The 15,472-nt window shown below is 37.2% G+C and overlaps 1 protein-coding gene across 4 annotated transcripts in view; it reads left to right on the forward strand.

The window, feature by feature from the left end:
* The window catches only part of ATE1 (arginyltransferase 1), a 65,692-nt gene that overhangs the window by 7,633 nt on the left and 42,587 nt on the right, over positions 1 to 15,472 (forward strand). For 2 of the 4 annotated variants that reach the window (XM_085064681.1, XM_085064682.1), the window contains exons 7-9: positions 319 to 447; positions 8,615 to 8,647; positions 13,402 to 13,583. In XM_085064681.1, the coding sequence (XP_084920807.1) occupies positions 319 to 447; positions 8,615 to 8,647; positions 13,402 to 13,583 (344 nt within the window). Of the gene's footprint in view, positions 1 to 318; positions 448 to 1,364; positions 1,494 to 8,614; positions 8,648 to 13,401; positions 13,584 to 15,472 lie in introns of all 4 variants that reach the window. The other 2 variants (XM_085064683.1, XM_085064680.1) reach the window with 2 other exon arrangements.

Here is a 15,472-nt window from a genome sequence, read left to right on the forward strand (position 1 = left end):
GAAAAATCTCTTTAAAATGATGATATGCATGCCATTTGTTGGTATTATTTCCTGAAAATTGTTTGTGTAGTTCTTTTATAGAAATTTTAGTTAATTTGCAGTTTAAAAACCTTCTGTGTTATTCAGTGCAAATATAAAAGCCTTCAGTAGCATAAATTGAGCTGAAGAATTAGATGGCCATTTGCTAATATTAATTAAATTGTGATGGCCCTTGTGCAGGAGGTTAAAATTTCTCTCTGTTGTGATGTTTGTATTATGTATAAATGTACAGTTATTGCATGATATTTCAATAATAAATGTGTTTAACTTCTTCTGAAGGTGAGGGTGGTGAGATCATCTCCACCAAGTTCCCAGTTCAAAGCCACATTTCAGGAGTCTTACCAGGTCTATAAACGTTACCAGATGGTTGTTCACAAGGACCCACCTGATAAACCAACCATAAATCAGGTCAGAAGGCCAAATTTAATTCTATGCAAAGCTTCCCCTCCATTTCACATGTCCTATTTCTAGGAGAAACAAACGTGGATTTTATATCCATTGTATATTCAGGAGCTTGTAAAATACTGTATCCATAAAACCAACATCCTGAAAGTGCAAACTCTTTTGATACCTCTTTGTGAGTGCCACAGATATTTGGTTTTAGTGCAGGCAGAAGAGTTAGGGATGTTACAAGGGGATGCTGTTGGGTAAGAAATGGAGAGGGTGAGGCTTTTGGAGATAGAGGTGAGCCTTAAAAATACAAATCTCATAAAAACTAAATCCAGCTGGACCCTCAGCCTCCTAACTGGTCTCTTTGGCTTTGGTTTGAATGCTTCCATAAGAAGGATACAATGATCAGGGCCAAATGTGAGAAAAAGTTTATCACCCACACCAATTGTTGGTTTAAGGTTCGCCAGAGTCAAATAATTCTCTTCACTTTCAATTTAAGCCTTTAAAAAGTAATCTGTGCACTCCATCTAAATTACACGTTGTTGCTGGTTCTTGCAAAGATCAGGTGGGGTGTAGAGTGAACTGTCAGATGTTACCTCTCTAATATTACAAGGAAAAAAGTATCGTGAATTTGGAGAAACTGTGTATGTAGCAGGAATAAGTAATTGTTGAACGAGGTCAGTGAGCGATGTGCCATTAAAAATATAACATTTTAGAAGTCCTTGAGACTTTGCAATGAAACTAAAATTTGTAGTTGATTTGTTAGATAGTAATAAAAGCAGGAAGTTTTCTTGTTATTATATTTAAGATGGAAAATGGACTTCAGAGGCTTTGAAGTGGATAGGAGGAGATCTTTCACTAGCCTGACCTTCAGAAGCAGATTATCTGATGACATGCACTCAAACCAGAATGCTTGTATTTCCCTTGCTCTGAAGGTGAGGTTAGTACCTGTCTCCTTTGAGGACCCCCAGTTCAAATCATCCTTCAACCAGTCTGCCACTTTATTTGCCAAGTATCAGATGTCTGTACACAAGGACACACCTTCTGACTGTGGGGAGAATGAGGTACAGTTCACTGCATGCACCTTTCTGAAAACTGCTGCTTCAAATGCACAGCTCAGTGGTGGGAGATGGTGTCTCTTAGAGCTATTCTAAATATTGAAATACTGAAATTGCCATTTGTGAGGGAAAACATTGAGTGTTTTGGTAAATGTCTGTTGCAGGCTTCAGCCCAGGGGTAACTGAGCTGAAGAGGGAGAGGTTAAACATGATTTCTAAAGAGGTTGTGGACTCAGATTTCCATTGGAAATAGGATGATGCTGTGGAAGTGTTTTTTTGATGGCAAAATCATCTTCTGCCTTAAAGCTCTTCTTTAAGTACCTTTTCTATATTTCTCCCTAATTTTTTGTGTTCTTACTTAAAACCTTCACCTGTTAAATTAAAAATCTCAATTTTCTTCTAGTTCCATTGCTGAGCACACTGCTCAACTGCAACTCACCTTGGCAGTAGGAATAGTGCAAAAACACCTCACCAGCTGATCCTCTGAGGCTCCATGAGGGTGCATTTCATATGGATAAAACCTGCTCTTAAAAGAGTGTTTACAGGAGGCTACTCCTAATCTAATAAGTTAAAAATAATTAAAAATAATTAAAAATAAATACTCATGGGGCTCTGAACAAGCAGCAGTTCTCATTTTCTCTGGCAGGTGGCACAGCCTCTTCATTGGCAGAATCAATGAAATTGCTACCTCATTTCTGCTGCAGATGTACAGTTTTAATATTGGTCAACTAATCAGGCTTTTCTGTTCTTGAGAGTGAACTACCTGCAGAGGTAAAACTGTGTAAACTGGGGCTGTTTTCCAGGTAGAATTGTAAAACCACATCATAATGTTTGGCTTTAGTTCAAAAGAGTGTAAGGAGAGCTTTTTTTTTTTTTGTGAGATGTCTGTAATGCTACTCTGGAAAGCCATAAAATCCATTTCACTTTGTTTTCTAAAATAATAGGTCTCATAACAATAAGTAGTAGTCTCTGCCCTTTTTATAATTGCTGACATAAATGGGTTTAATTATAATAATGTAAGAATTGGAGGCAGGCCAAGAGAGATTGGGCTGTTTACTAGATTTGTACCAAGTATTACCTGGTCTGATGGGAGACTTGATTTTTATGCTATGATGGAAGTATTTCAGTCTAGAAAGGTGTGTTAAGAACAGTCAGGTTTCCACCACCTTAAGGTGTAAAGGCTTTCCTGGGAATTGTTGTTGGATAGGAAGGAGATGGATTTCTGTTTTAGGAATAAATGTATTCTTACTACAGTTGTCGGAAAAAATGAGAGGAATTAGGGGGAACCTCAACAGATGGTGAAGTATTAAATAGCTATGAATGATGTAAGATAGAATTATGGAAAAAAGGTGAATCCCTGCCTATTGGAGAAGTTTATCCAAGGCTACTCTTGAATTAGCCAAATTCCTGACTTACTCATTTTTGGAAGCTCTGAAAACATTTTGGTTTAGTGTTTGTCCCATTTTTTGCATGTCCTCTGGCCCTTTATGAAAGTGCTGTATGTGGATCTTTATCTCCTGTGGTCACCATGTTCCATTCCCAGTTTAATGGAGCTGTTACTCACTAGCCTTTTTGTTTGTTTTAGTTGTTTTCTTGTTTGTTGGGTTGTTTTTAAAATAGTGGAAGATGTCACCATGCTTTGCATGAGGAGCTGTGTCTGTAACATCCAAAACCCCCACAAATGTAATCAATTGCAAGGATTTGTTTGGGTTATTTCCTGTTCTAGTGGTGGTTATATTTATTTTGTGAAATGAGTCAAGCTATAGGGAAAAGAAACTGAAATCACAAAAGCTTAGAGAAACAGAAATGGAGACTTCTGTAATGAACAGAGAGATGAGAGTTAGCTGAGCATCCTTACATTGAACAAACCTTGTTTCTCTGTAGTATCAGTTGGAGCATAAATTATGGAGCTGATCAGTAGATCAAGAATAAAATAATTATGTGAACAAATCATGTGGGCGGGGGTTTGTCCACCTTTTTTCCTTCATTTATCATTAGAAAAATAAGAAATGTTGATACAGCTTTGTCGTAATAATTTGTGCAGAGAGAAATAGATATATATGGATTTGGAGTCTGTTTTATTTTTTAAACAGAGTAACTTTTAATAGTATTTGGTTCTATTTCTGGGAGAAAGTGTGTAGATTAATATGTAAGAGGATGATCTGATAAGAAGAATGAACTTGTGTCTTCTGTAATCCCAAGATTTTGCTCTTTGGATGAGACCATTGGATTGAAGGAGCTGTGTCTTTGCTTTGCTAAGAGCAATCCTCATCTGCAAATATTTTAACTCTTGCTCAGCAGCAAATCCCTGTTTCTAGGTAAGAAATGCAAGGAGGGTCTTGCAGAAGACAAATCACCTGGAAGATGTTGGGATCCAGCTCTGCCTCAGCTTCAGGGTGATTTATAAATACGTGGAGATGGATATTTCAGAATCTCTTTTGTGTTTTAGGTAAAGTGATATGGTACATGAAATGGTAGATACAGGTGTGGAACTGTGGAGGTCTGGAGGCAAAGATTTTAGGTGAAACAAATACAGTCAAAACATTTTTTTTTCCCTTTCATCCCAAGGAGGAAACTTTGTGATCCCAATAAAATAATCAATGGCTAATTTGGATAGAATTAGATGTCTCTAGCAGTTCTTCTTAATAAAGTATCATCTCATCAGAGGCATCCCATTTCTGCCTCAAGTGTCAGAATCCTCAAGTCTTTTTGCAGCAGTTTTTGTCTTTAAGCAGCACAGCTGAAATGTAACTGAAACAAGCTTTGTGGCAGCTACACAAGTTAGAAAACATTTCCATAAAAGATCATAAAAATTCTACAGTAGTTTCCAGAAAGAGCAAGAGTGAGCAATTTATTGCTGTTTAGACCTCCCGAAGCAAACGTTTTATTTAACTTTTCACAAGGGTTTCATAATGACAAACTTGTAGAAAAACAGTATCTGTCTGTGCCCTGGGTGAAAGTAGCTGGACTCTCTCTTTGCTTTGTGCTTAGCTAAATATTTGTCTTGGAAAAAAAGAATTTCTGGACACACAAAAGATACACTGTTTGAAAAGGTGCAAAAAATTACTGAAATACGTAGAGTGGGTTTTTTCTTTCCCTTTTTTTTTTAATTGCTTCCCAGGAATCCACTTGAACTAATAGAGAAAACTGAGTGAGTAGGCTGGGAAATGCCAAAGAGCACGTTCTGATCAGTTCCAAACTGGTATCAGTTGCATACTTTTAGGTCTCTCTAACCTAATTTCCTCTGTTATATTCTAGTGAGAGAATGCTTAAAAATCAATAGCCTTTGTGGTTATTTTTAACCTTCTATCCATTTTTATACTGCTCATGGAAGTTGTGGCAGAATGAGAATTTCTCTATCAGCCTTCTGTTTATTTGTGTGGCCCTTGTGACTGCAGTGCTGTGGATTCATGGATTTGATCACCAAATGCCTATAAGAGCTAAAGAATTTAGGCATCCAGACAATTAAGTGACTTCTCCAAAGTCCTATCGTTTTCAGTTCAGATTCTTTTTGCATCTCAGTGTATATTGTCCTTCCTGATTTTGCCACTGCGTTTTCTGTGTAAATCCATATAAAATTAAATGATCTTTACTGTGGGCTGATAAACCTCCATTATACTGAGAGGAAGTTTCTTCTGAGTGAGAAAGCCAGGTGACTTTGGTCACTCCATAAATGAATTGAAATTGTGACTGAAATGTATCAGCAATTATTTCATTACCCCCATTCTTGCACTGAAAACTACATTGGAGATATGCATTTAAACTTTAAATCCCTCTTTCCTTTGTAGACTTTAAATCCTTCTTCCTATGTTTTGAAGGCTCTTTCTTTACTATCAGGTCTGTGGATATCTCTGAAACTCTATTCTTTTAGCATTCCTGTAATTTTGTAAGCCATTGTTGGAAATAGAGCCATTCCTAGGATAAGTCTTTGATTCCTCTGCTGAGCTCTAGTTTATTGCCCAGTTCAAGGAGGGTTTGGCACCATCTTTTCCTATAAAATGCTGTATTTTGCCCCATTTTCCTGATTTCTACAGAAGGTTAAAGAATTTTGTTCATTTTTCAGCTCAGTTTTGATGTATTTTGCTAGATAGTTCATTTTTATTATTTGGTTTTTGTTGTGGTTTTTTTTCCCCCCGCCTTGGGAGGGGTTTTTAGCAGGTGGTTCTAGCCTTACTGAAAGTCTGACTCATTTTTACTTTTTCGCTGCACAGCTTTATGGTTAATATTGATTCTAGTCTGTTTTGGGTAAGGAAGATTATTTTGATTAAAATATGGCACCACGGAGGTGATGCACTGGATTTGTAGGTTTTATGACTTGCCACTATTTTGTATTTTATTATGAGCTTGGCACATCTATAAAAAATAAAGCAACCAAACTCATTGGTTTAATTTAATCCCATCCAGGGATTGGATTTAAAAAAACATAAAAGAAGGAAGGCCCAAATCCAGTATTCATTGCTCACCCTTCTGTATCCCAAGAAAAAGGGCAAGTACTCAGTTTGCCTTGACAGTAAATTGCAAATACAAGCAAACTCTTAATACTGTCAAAGGGGGAATGATAAATGAATGTTTTTTGCAATGTCTTCTCGTGGAATATCTCAGATGATTGAACAGTTCCTGCTGATGACACCTGGAAGGTCTCCTGAGAAGGCTGTGGTGTCCTTGTGTGACATCAGGGACCTTCACTTCCATAAATCCCTGAGCTGCCAGGGGAAACCCATTGCAGTTTAGCATCTGAATGTCTTCCCCCTGAGTAAAGGGAACACTCAGGTGTTAACACTTTATTACCTGCTTTATTACCTCTTCTTAAAGCTGTGCAGTACTTTTACTCCAGCAAGTAGCTGTGGGTTGAACCCAACCTGCCTTCTATTTTTTCTGCCTTTTTTCTCCCTTTGATTTCATTCTCAGTGATGTGTTCCTCTCTTAGATTTGTTAATTATGTTTAAACTTACTCTCTGTTGTTGAGTTGATTCTTTGTGGCAGCTGTAATTAGTTTGCACCAAAGTAAAAATGTTGTGGATTTCTTATATATTATATAGCTTTTAAAAGTTTATGTAAATCAGTTGGAAATTAAAATTACAAAAGCATGGCTTTGTGAAAGGAATTTTAATTGTGCTTGTGTGACATATTGAGTTATTTGGCATGCAACATCAGCTTTTGGCTGTATTTCTTTCATAGTTTATTGAATAATTTTTAATTGTATTCATAATAATCCTGCAGCATTAGATGAAATTGTTAATTTAGAAACTGATTCTAATGTTTTCTTCTTTTTAGATAAACGTATAGACTAGTTTAAGAAAATTGTCTAACTTCAGAACTTTACCAGGTATCATCAGGTGAAATAATTTATAACAAGACCTGCAAAAAAAAAAAAAGACTTTGCCCTTCAGATTGTGATAAATGCAAGTGCAGTTAAAAATTTTTTCCTGCCAGCTGTAAGAGCAGAAGTTATGGTTAGATACACTTCAAAAGTCACCCTCATAGCCAAGGGGTTGGACAGCAGGGCCTGGAGAATTGATAAAACTGTTTGAAAAGTATTGTGGGCTCAGTTTTCTCACCATAGGGTTTAGCTTGCACTATGAAGTTAAAGTTACAGATTAAGAACTACTGGGGGTCTTGTGACATGAAAATTAATAACCCATGGTTGATTTTTTTCTAAAACCTGCACTTTTTAAAACCACTGGCTGTAGGTACTGATGCAATCACAGTGTAGGAATTAGTGACTCTGTATTTTTATTGCAGGAAAATAAGTCAATAATTCAAATTTTTAATTGCCTTTTTTTCTTTAAATATTATCAGTGTTTTTTTCCTCACCCACCAAACCAAAATAATTCTAGAATTTAATTAAGATACCACAGTCATTTGTTTTTCCAAACTCTGAGTAATTTCGAGTGGTAGTGAATAGATCTGAAATGGTAATTTATAGGAAATGCACAATCCCCACTTTCACCATCAGCATTTAGAAATTCAGTGTTCTTCCATAAAGTCTGTGACCAAAGGTTTACCATCCATCCACAGATCAGCAAGACAAGATAAGCAAGATGAGGCAACATTTTACACTGTTGGCACTTTTCATTGTTGCCTGCCTTCCTCTCCTCCCCTTCCTTGGGAACAGTGGGGTGTCTGACAAGCAATCACCCCAATTTTTGTATTCCTCTTTAATTAATCTCAGAGCTTAATGGAATTCTTCACAACGAAATCTTGACCACAGTCAGGTTTTTGTAGGTGTCTGTATATTTTCTTTTAATCTAACTTTTAATTAAAAATTCCTATTTACTATTACTTTGCAGTGTGGGAACTTACTAAATCATCCAGCCATTACAAGAGGGGGAATTAAACTGTATTAAACTACTCATTTAACAAGGGAATGTCTGGGGTTAAACACATACCAGGACTTTGCAACGTGTTTATTGTGGAGTCCACCAATAAGGAAGTATTTGTATCAAATAAGTAAATGATAGTAAATAAGGTTTGTATTTTATTACTCTAAGAATTTTGGACTAACTCCAGATCATTAAAATACTGCCTTTTTGGCTAATTATCTGCAGCACATCATTTTGTATAGAGTAAAAAATCCAGGTTTGAAATGCTTGCACTTTCAGGAAGTTGATTTTCTTTCTCCTCTTTTCCCTTCCTCTTCTTTAAACTTAAAACGAGCTTGCTTTTGATTATGAATGTAAATTGATGTAATTTCTGTTCAGAGTTCTGAGGGCCCCAGCCCCCTTGCTTTGGTGGTAGAGCCAGTGGAACAGTGGGATTAGACTCTGTTGCAAGGAGTCACAGAGGAGGGTAATGTGTGATTTAAAATGAAGGACACCAGATACAGACCTGTATTACAAGGTGATTATTGTCTCACATCACATTTGTAAAAAACATCTTCTGTTTTGTAGGAAAGCAACTACTTTGCATAGTTGATTATTTTATCTATTTGTGCTACTAAACAGAGTGTGAGAGTTTAAGAGTTTAAATGAAATTTCCATAAGCAAAGTCTGATGATGCTTTTGAAAGAGTGCATTTGACTATTAATGTATCCTAAAGTGCTGCTAATAGTTTTCTTTCTTTTCCTGCTTTGCATATTTGGGCTCTTTTCTTGGGCATATGTTCCTGCTAAATCCACCCCGATGCAGTTCACACGATTCCTCTGTGATTCCCCTCTGGAGGTATGTATTCATTCAGGATGGGAGTTTTGAAATGAATGTATTTATTTTCTTTAATGAATGTATTAGTGTTCTCTACACTTTCTGTAGACAGCCAACTGCTGTTAGGGGTGGTGGAGATGGGTGGCACAGAATTCCTGTTTCCCCAGCTGGTAAGGAAGATACTGCTGTGTTTCCAAAGGAGCCTGAGGACTCCTTTGCTGGTTAAAAAGCTACAAATTTCACAGCACTGCATTAAGAGACAGAAGCACACCCCTTGTCTTTCCTGGTTTTTGATTCATTTCTATGAAAAGAAAAGAATGAATTACTAAGTAACTTGCTAAACTTGTACTTGACTACAATCTGAGGTAAAAGTTGAGAGATGCTGTTCCTTCATTCCAAGTGAGCAAACTGCCATGGGTTTCTTGCAGTGTCTTTCTTGTTAGTCTTCAAGAGTTCAGGACGGCGTGACTGTAATGAAATTGTCAGGTTATAGTAATTACACTGGTAATTTGATATGTCGCAGTTTGAGTGAATCCATGTGTGGAGGGTTTGTTGCTTTTCTCTGCCGAGTCCACTGGCCTTTGCATTCCTGAAAGCTGAAGAGTAATAGAGCTCATTAGACTTTATAGGAAAAGGGCTTTTATCACCTCGTCAACTCAGGCAGCAGACTGCCATTATATTCTTAATTTTGTATGGCTACGTAGATGTTGATGCACACTACCCTGCCAGGTTTATACCCATATTGTTTCTTACAGACACTTTTTATTGACATTTCGAAGCTTGAATTAAATTTTGTGTGGCACCACTGCAGATGTCTTCAATTAGATGAAGTTAAATAAAAGGGGTTATATATCAGAGGCCAAGGGATTCTTGAAATTCTTTATTCTGAAACAGTTGCCACAAGCAAATCTAGCAGTGTGTAGTCTGTTTACTCTTTTGAACAGAAATAATTTAAAATAAAATTTAAACCTTACGTGTTTGCAATTTGTAATTTTTTTAATTTTTAATGTTATCATTAGCTGCAAATAGTATGAACAGCCAAACTCTTCCTGTCTTTTTTATTTCCTCATTTTATTATTCAGTTTAGTTTCTGTTTTGGCTATGGTCTCTGGCACAAAAAATGAATGCTTTAAAGTAATGATACAGTATGTAGTAGCAGAAAACTAGGCAGTTTTCTAGCAGTAAACAGATCTTGGTTTGCTATAACATCATCCAGTCTTCACTGATTCACCTACCAGTCTGGAGAATGTAATAGATGCAGCAGGATGGAAAGTGATCTGTTCTCTGTTATGCAAATGATCATTTGTTCTCCTATTATCCATGCTGAGATGCTTTTGAATTCTGAAGAACTGAAAGATGTTTGTGAATCTTGATCTTTGCTCTTCAAAAAGCTCATCAGCTTCTGCTTTGCATTATTTTGTTTATTGATATGTTCTAATTTTTAAGAGATCTAATAAACGAGACGATTAGAAGTCTGTAATTCCCAGGATCACCTTCTTACAAGGACATTTCTACTTACATTTGATGCACTGCTCAGGACTAAAGCAAAAACTCATTTCATTTCAAGATTTTGGCAAATTGGGTTTTATTTCCTTGCAGTGGTGTAGACATCCCCATGATGTCTGTGGTGGGACCAAACATCTCTTGTGTCTGAAGCCCCTGGAGCCTCACAGCCTCACTAATCCTCTCAGCATTTTCTGTCCCTGTCCTGACTCAGTAGCTGACAGTGTAGCTCACATTCTAGACTCTTCCAGTCAGGCACAGAACGTGGCTCTGTGAAAAGTGTCCTACTAATCCCTAAGGAAAGGAGGATGGAGTTCTGGAGAGGAAATATGTTGCTAACCAAGAGAAACCTACCATGTGGCAGGTTTGTGTGTGTGTGTGTGAGTGTGTGTGTGTGCCACTGGGAAAGGAACTGCTGGAATTAATCACTTCATTTTATTCAGCAAATAATTTCCACTGGAGTGGAGAAGTCAAGGGTTTCCTGGCTGTTTTTTTTCTTTGCTAGCATGGATTTAATATCTTCCTTTTCCCTCCATGCACAGCAGAGGGTAAAAAGAAATTTCATGAAACCACTCAGAGAAAAATAACCATGCGTTGTACAGGCAGGACCTTTTTTTGGTAATTATAATAAGCAAAACACCTCTTAATATTAAAGTAAAAGAAAGATTAATGTGCTTTGAAGAAATTCGAGTGCTCTCACCATCATTGAAGTCCAATTATAAGCATTTAGTACACTTAGGTACTAATTGGGCAATATGTAATGCCAGTTCTGTTCAATATTTAAATGTTAATAATGGGTTATAAAATGTGAGCAATCAAATGGGTTCATGGAATCATTAGCTAGCAGGATATGAAGACAGGTAGAATTAATGTGTAATGGAATATATTGTATTTTTCTCTGCATGACAGTGTAAACATTGGAGAGAAAATTGTGGTTTAGATTTTGTCCTGGAACCTTTCAGTATCATCAATGTAATAACACATTGTATTGAAATAGGACTATAAACTGGTAATTTTAAATAATTTTAAATCATTCCTCTAGATTGATTCCAGGGCTAGTGTATAATTTTGGGTAGATAAGATGAGCCCTTTCTGGTGGGGTTTGCTCACCTGATGTCACTGGTGTATTTTACATCACCCTTGACAAACATGGTCCCAGTGGAGATGTTCAGGGTGTGAAATGGTGTAGCCTGCTGCAGGAAAAGGTTTCATACTCTAGACCTGTTTCAGGCCAAATTGCCTGGATAGTGCACAGGAAATCAAGTTAAAGAAGCCAAGTATTCATTGAGAAATGGGAGAAAATCTAGTACTGACAAGCATCACAAAGGATTACATTGTATGAGATTTTTGAAGCAGGAGGGAAATCTTACTCTTTTTAAAATGTTATTTGCTTAATGTAACAGAGATCCTTGAACGTTTGCCTGAAATCAGTGCAAATCGTTATGTTTGTTGCAGAACATAGACTCTGTTATGTTCATGACATTTCACTGTGACTGCATTAGTGAAATAGCTGCAGGTTGTACGTTACTAAAAGTTTTAAGTGATGTTAATATTTCAGTTTGCAGAGGTCCAGTCACCAAACCCGTGTGCTCCCCTTTGGAGGTTTGGGGTCACACACAGACACAGCATTTGTTCAACTTCAGAAAACTTTGCTTTGAGTGAAAATCTTTTCCATGTTGGCTTAGACTGTCTTCTTTAACATTCATTAAATCCTTTATGATGAATTTTTGACAAAGAAAGAAAATCTGTTGTAACTGAACCTTACTTAAGCAAGTCTGTGTTCTATTACCAACCACATTTCCCCGTGGCTTTGAGATGTTTCATTTTTCTGTCACTGACTGCACTCTGAGAAGGGAATTTAACCTGTGCTGAGAAATCCTTAGAGAACATCTCTTACTTGACTGTGTCCCTGCTTAAAAGTTTTACCACTGACCATGTGATGTCATTTTGCTGTGCTGAAAAGTTGATGAGCCTGAATGAAACCATAACTGTTGTGTAAGTGGGCTTTACCTGAACAAGAGAAACCTGGTTTAATCTGCTATATCTGAGTTTAATGTCCTCACATACTGCAGATGGAGCTCTCAAATAGTTTAATCATTTCACTTTCAGAGTGTTTGTAGCTGCACATCTAGTTTTATGCTGTATAACTATATAAAAATGCAGACATATTGTTATGTGGCCTTTTTTTGGGCTTTGCTGGTTGGCTAAGCCAGTTGAAATGATTTTTGTTCACGTGATTGATTTCTTTTGACACATGTGGTACCAATTAGAGTAACTTCTCCTGCCTATCATCTCTTCAGTCTGGGCTACTGTATCAAAATACTTGATTAAACCCACCTTCTGCTGTTGTAATGCAAAACAGTTGGTAATAGCAGGCAATATTGTCAGATTTATTGAGTGAGAAGCAGCTTTCTGAAGACCTGGCAATGCAGTGAAAAACATGACTAGATGGATAATTAAGTTGAGCACAGTGGAATTCAGGATTAAAGTAAACTTGACGTGGGAGAAAATGGCATGCCAAAGTTGGTTGTGTAATACAGTTTAAATTAGGGAGATCATTTTCTTCTTAACTCCAAGCATCAGTTTCTGGCTCGAGGTGCTTTACCCCATCCAGAGTCAAACTTCAGTGCACATCCAAAACCACAGCACACAACAATAGCCAATCCCTTGGTGCTTTTGCAGGATTTGCTCTGATGTGGGCTGACAGAGAAGAGGTTCCGCAGATTTTGTTGCAACACAGTTTCAGGTTCTTGGGCAAAAGGCGTTTTGTTAGTTAAAGAGAGTAAACATCACGGAAAGAATAAGCTGTTCAGGTTTTTAGTTCAAATGTTTCTCTGAAGTAAATTTAATGGCCACTCTGAGGAACTCAGTTTTTCTGTGGCTAAAGTGCTTCTAGTGCTTGGGGACATGGAGAGAATCTGGAGGATCCTTGCTGTGACAGGGAGTGTTGGAGGCACCAGATCTGCATGTAATAATGCATTAATAACGTGATGAATCACATTGGTTTGTCATGTCAGTACCCTAAATGCTCCATGGTAGAGGCTATTTCTGATTCACATTCGGGATGTGTGATATGCAGGGTTTACCCATCACGACTACAGCAAAGCTCACAAATGATCCAGTAACTTTCCAAATGCCTTTTTCCCTTTTTCTAAATCCAGGTGGCCACAGCAATTTCTCACAGCATTACTTCTGGGTTACAGTTCTCCTTAAAATAGTTTTCATGCTGAAAGTTCATCAGTGACTTACAACCCTGTTTTGTTCTCGCTTAGGCAGAGCATTCCCCAACCGGCCCGGAATGTGGCTATGGCTCTTTCCACCAGCAGTATTGGCTGGATGGGAAGATAATTGCAGTTGGTGTCATTGATATCCTGCCCTACTGTGTGTCCTCAGTCTATCTGTACTACGATCCAGACTTCTCTTTCTTATCTTTGGGAGTCTACTCTGCATTACGGTAAGAGGACTTTTTTGTTATCTGGCTGGAGGGAATAGTAGGAATTGATACTTGTTTCTAAACTCGTGCTTTTATTTTTAGGCTAAATATATACTAGTGGCACTATCTTCAGCAAAGTAGTTCTTGGTTGTATTCCAGATAAATTTTTAATTGGCATCTTTGACTAAAGATGTATCTTCCTAGTTAGCTAAATACTTTTACAGACTAAAAAAAACACTCAGAAACAAAATGCCTCGTTTTTATTGCCCCTGAAAATAATTTAGTATTGCTTGGCTTGAGCAGGAAAAGCCCCTTTTTTGTTTGAATAGGAATAATTTTTCCTTTGACCTTTCTCTTAGCCCAGTCACCAAATGAAATTAATCACTTTTATAGTTTTATGCACATTGCGATCATAAATAACAGAGTACCTAAAAAGCGTTGTCTTCTGAATTAGTGGTCTCCTGCTGTACTAGCACTAAGTATGTTTTTCAGGTGTGTTAATCTCATTATCTTTGTCTTCAGAAAGGCTGATGGAGAGAGTAATCCTATGAATTTTAAAGCTTTAAATTAACTATCCAACATGGCCTTGCAAAACAGTAGGAAGAGTGGGTATTGCTTTTCATTGTGAATAAAACTTGTATGCGAAATTGCAAGTTACTGTTTTTCTTCCATAAGCAATTTTATGGTTCTATTGTTATTATAAGTGGAAAAAACCCAAACCTAAATGAGTGGAAATAATTGTGTAACTATTTTTTTTTGTTATGATTTTTTTTTACATGAAATAATCTGTTCTCAGACATGTGGTGTTCCCAGGGAGGTTCTCATGAAGCAGCTGGGTTTGAGCCTCATGCCAGACATTTAGCTTTACAAGTTTGAGTGGGAGAAGCTGTAGCACAAGTGTTTTTACCTGTTGAGATTTGCACTGCACTCTCTCAGGTGCAGAAGGAGCTCTGGAATTGTGAGATCCAGCTTTCTCCTTTCTCTAGGACATCCTGTTGAGAGGGACCTTTTCTGGAGGTGCAGCTTCAGCTGTTCAGTGTCACCCACCAGGGTGGGTCAGTGGCACCATTTGCACTGTGTGAAGCACAAACATCACTTTTAGGAAACGTCTCAACCACAGTTAGCTCACAAACTTTTGCTATAACTAATAAATCACGTGCAAACTAACATCTCAAATGTCTCATCTGAATTTGCAATCAATTTTATTAATTTGATTAAGATCTGACAATTTTATAGAATTAATCAGAATTCCAATGTGGAAAAATGTTGAAGTTCCTATGATTTAGAATTGATCTTTTTTGTCTTAATAGTTAGATTTTAAATACTATTCTATTTCATGTGCTAGATACTTGAAATTAGAGTAGTTTTTCCCTTGCAAGAGTAACATATAAAATACTAAGTCCTCTTAAGAGTTGTTTCTTAGTGTTTGTACATCTCACATTACTTTATGTAATAATAGACTGACATAATCCATGCTTATGGATTCTTTAAATTATTTTAAATTTTCTACATAATAAATTTCAAGCTTTGTCGCTGCACCATGCCTGCACAGCTCAACTTGTGAAAAAGCAGCTTGTAAATTCTGCAGCATTTAAGGCTATAAAAATGAGTTCCCAACAGTCCTAGAGGGACCCAACCTCGTTCTTCTTTCAAAAAGGGGGAAAAAAAAAGTTGAGTTAGGGAGGATTTAGGAAGTTGCAGAGGAATCTGATACTTTCAAAGCTGTTGCCAGTTTTACTCCGAGGAGGTTGAACTGCACTGCTGTCACTTCCACTTCATGCCACTCTGAGAGCTCTGGCTGCTGAGTTGTAGAAAGGATGGGATTTGAGGATCATTTGAAATATGTAGGCATGTAAGTAGAGAATGAGGGGAGAAGAAGCTGCTTGGAAACACCAGCCTTGCCAAAGGAA

The sequence above is a fragment of the Lichenostomus cassidix genome, chromosome 6 (assembly GCF_008360975.1).
Source record: "Lichenostomus cassidix isolate B80296 chromosome 6, HeHo_3.0, whole genome shotgun sequence".
NCBI lineage: Eukaryota > Metazoa > Chordata > Aves > Passeriformes > Meliphagidae > Lichenostomus > Lichenostomus cassidix.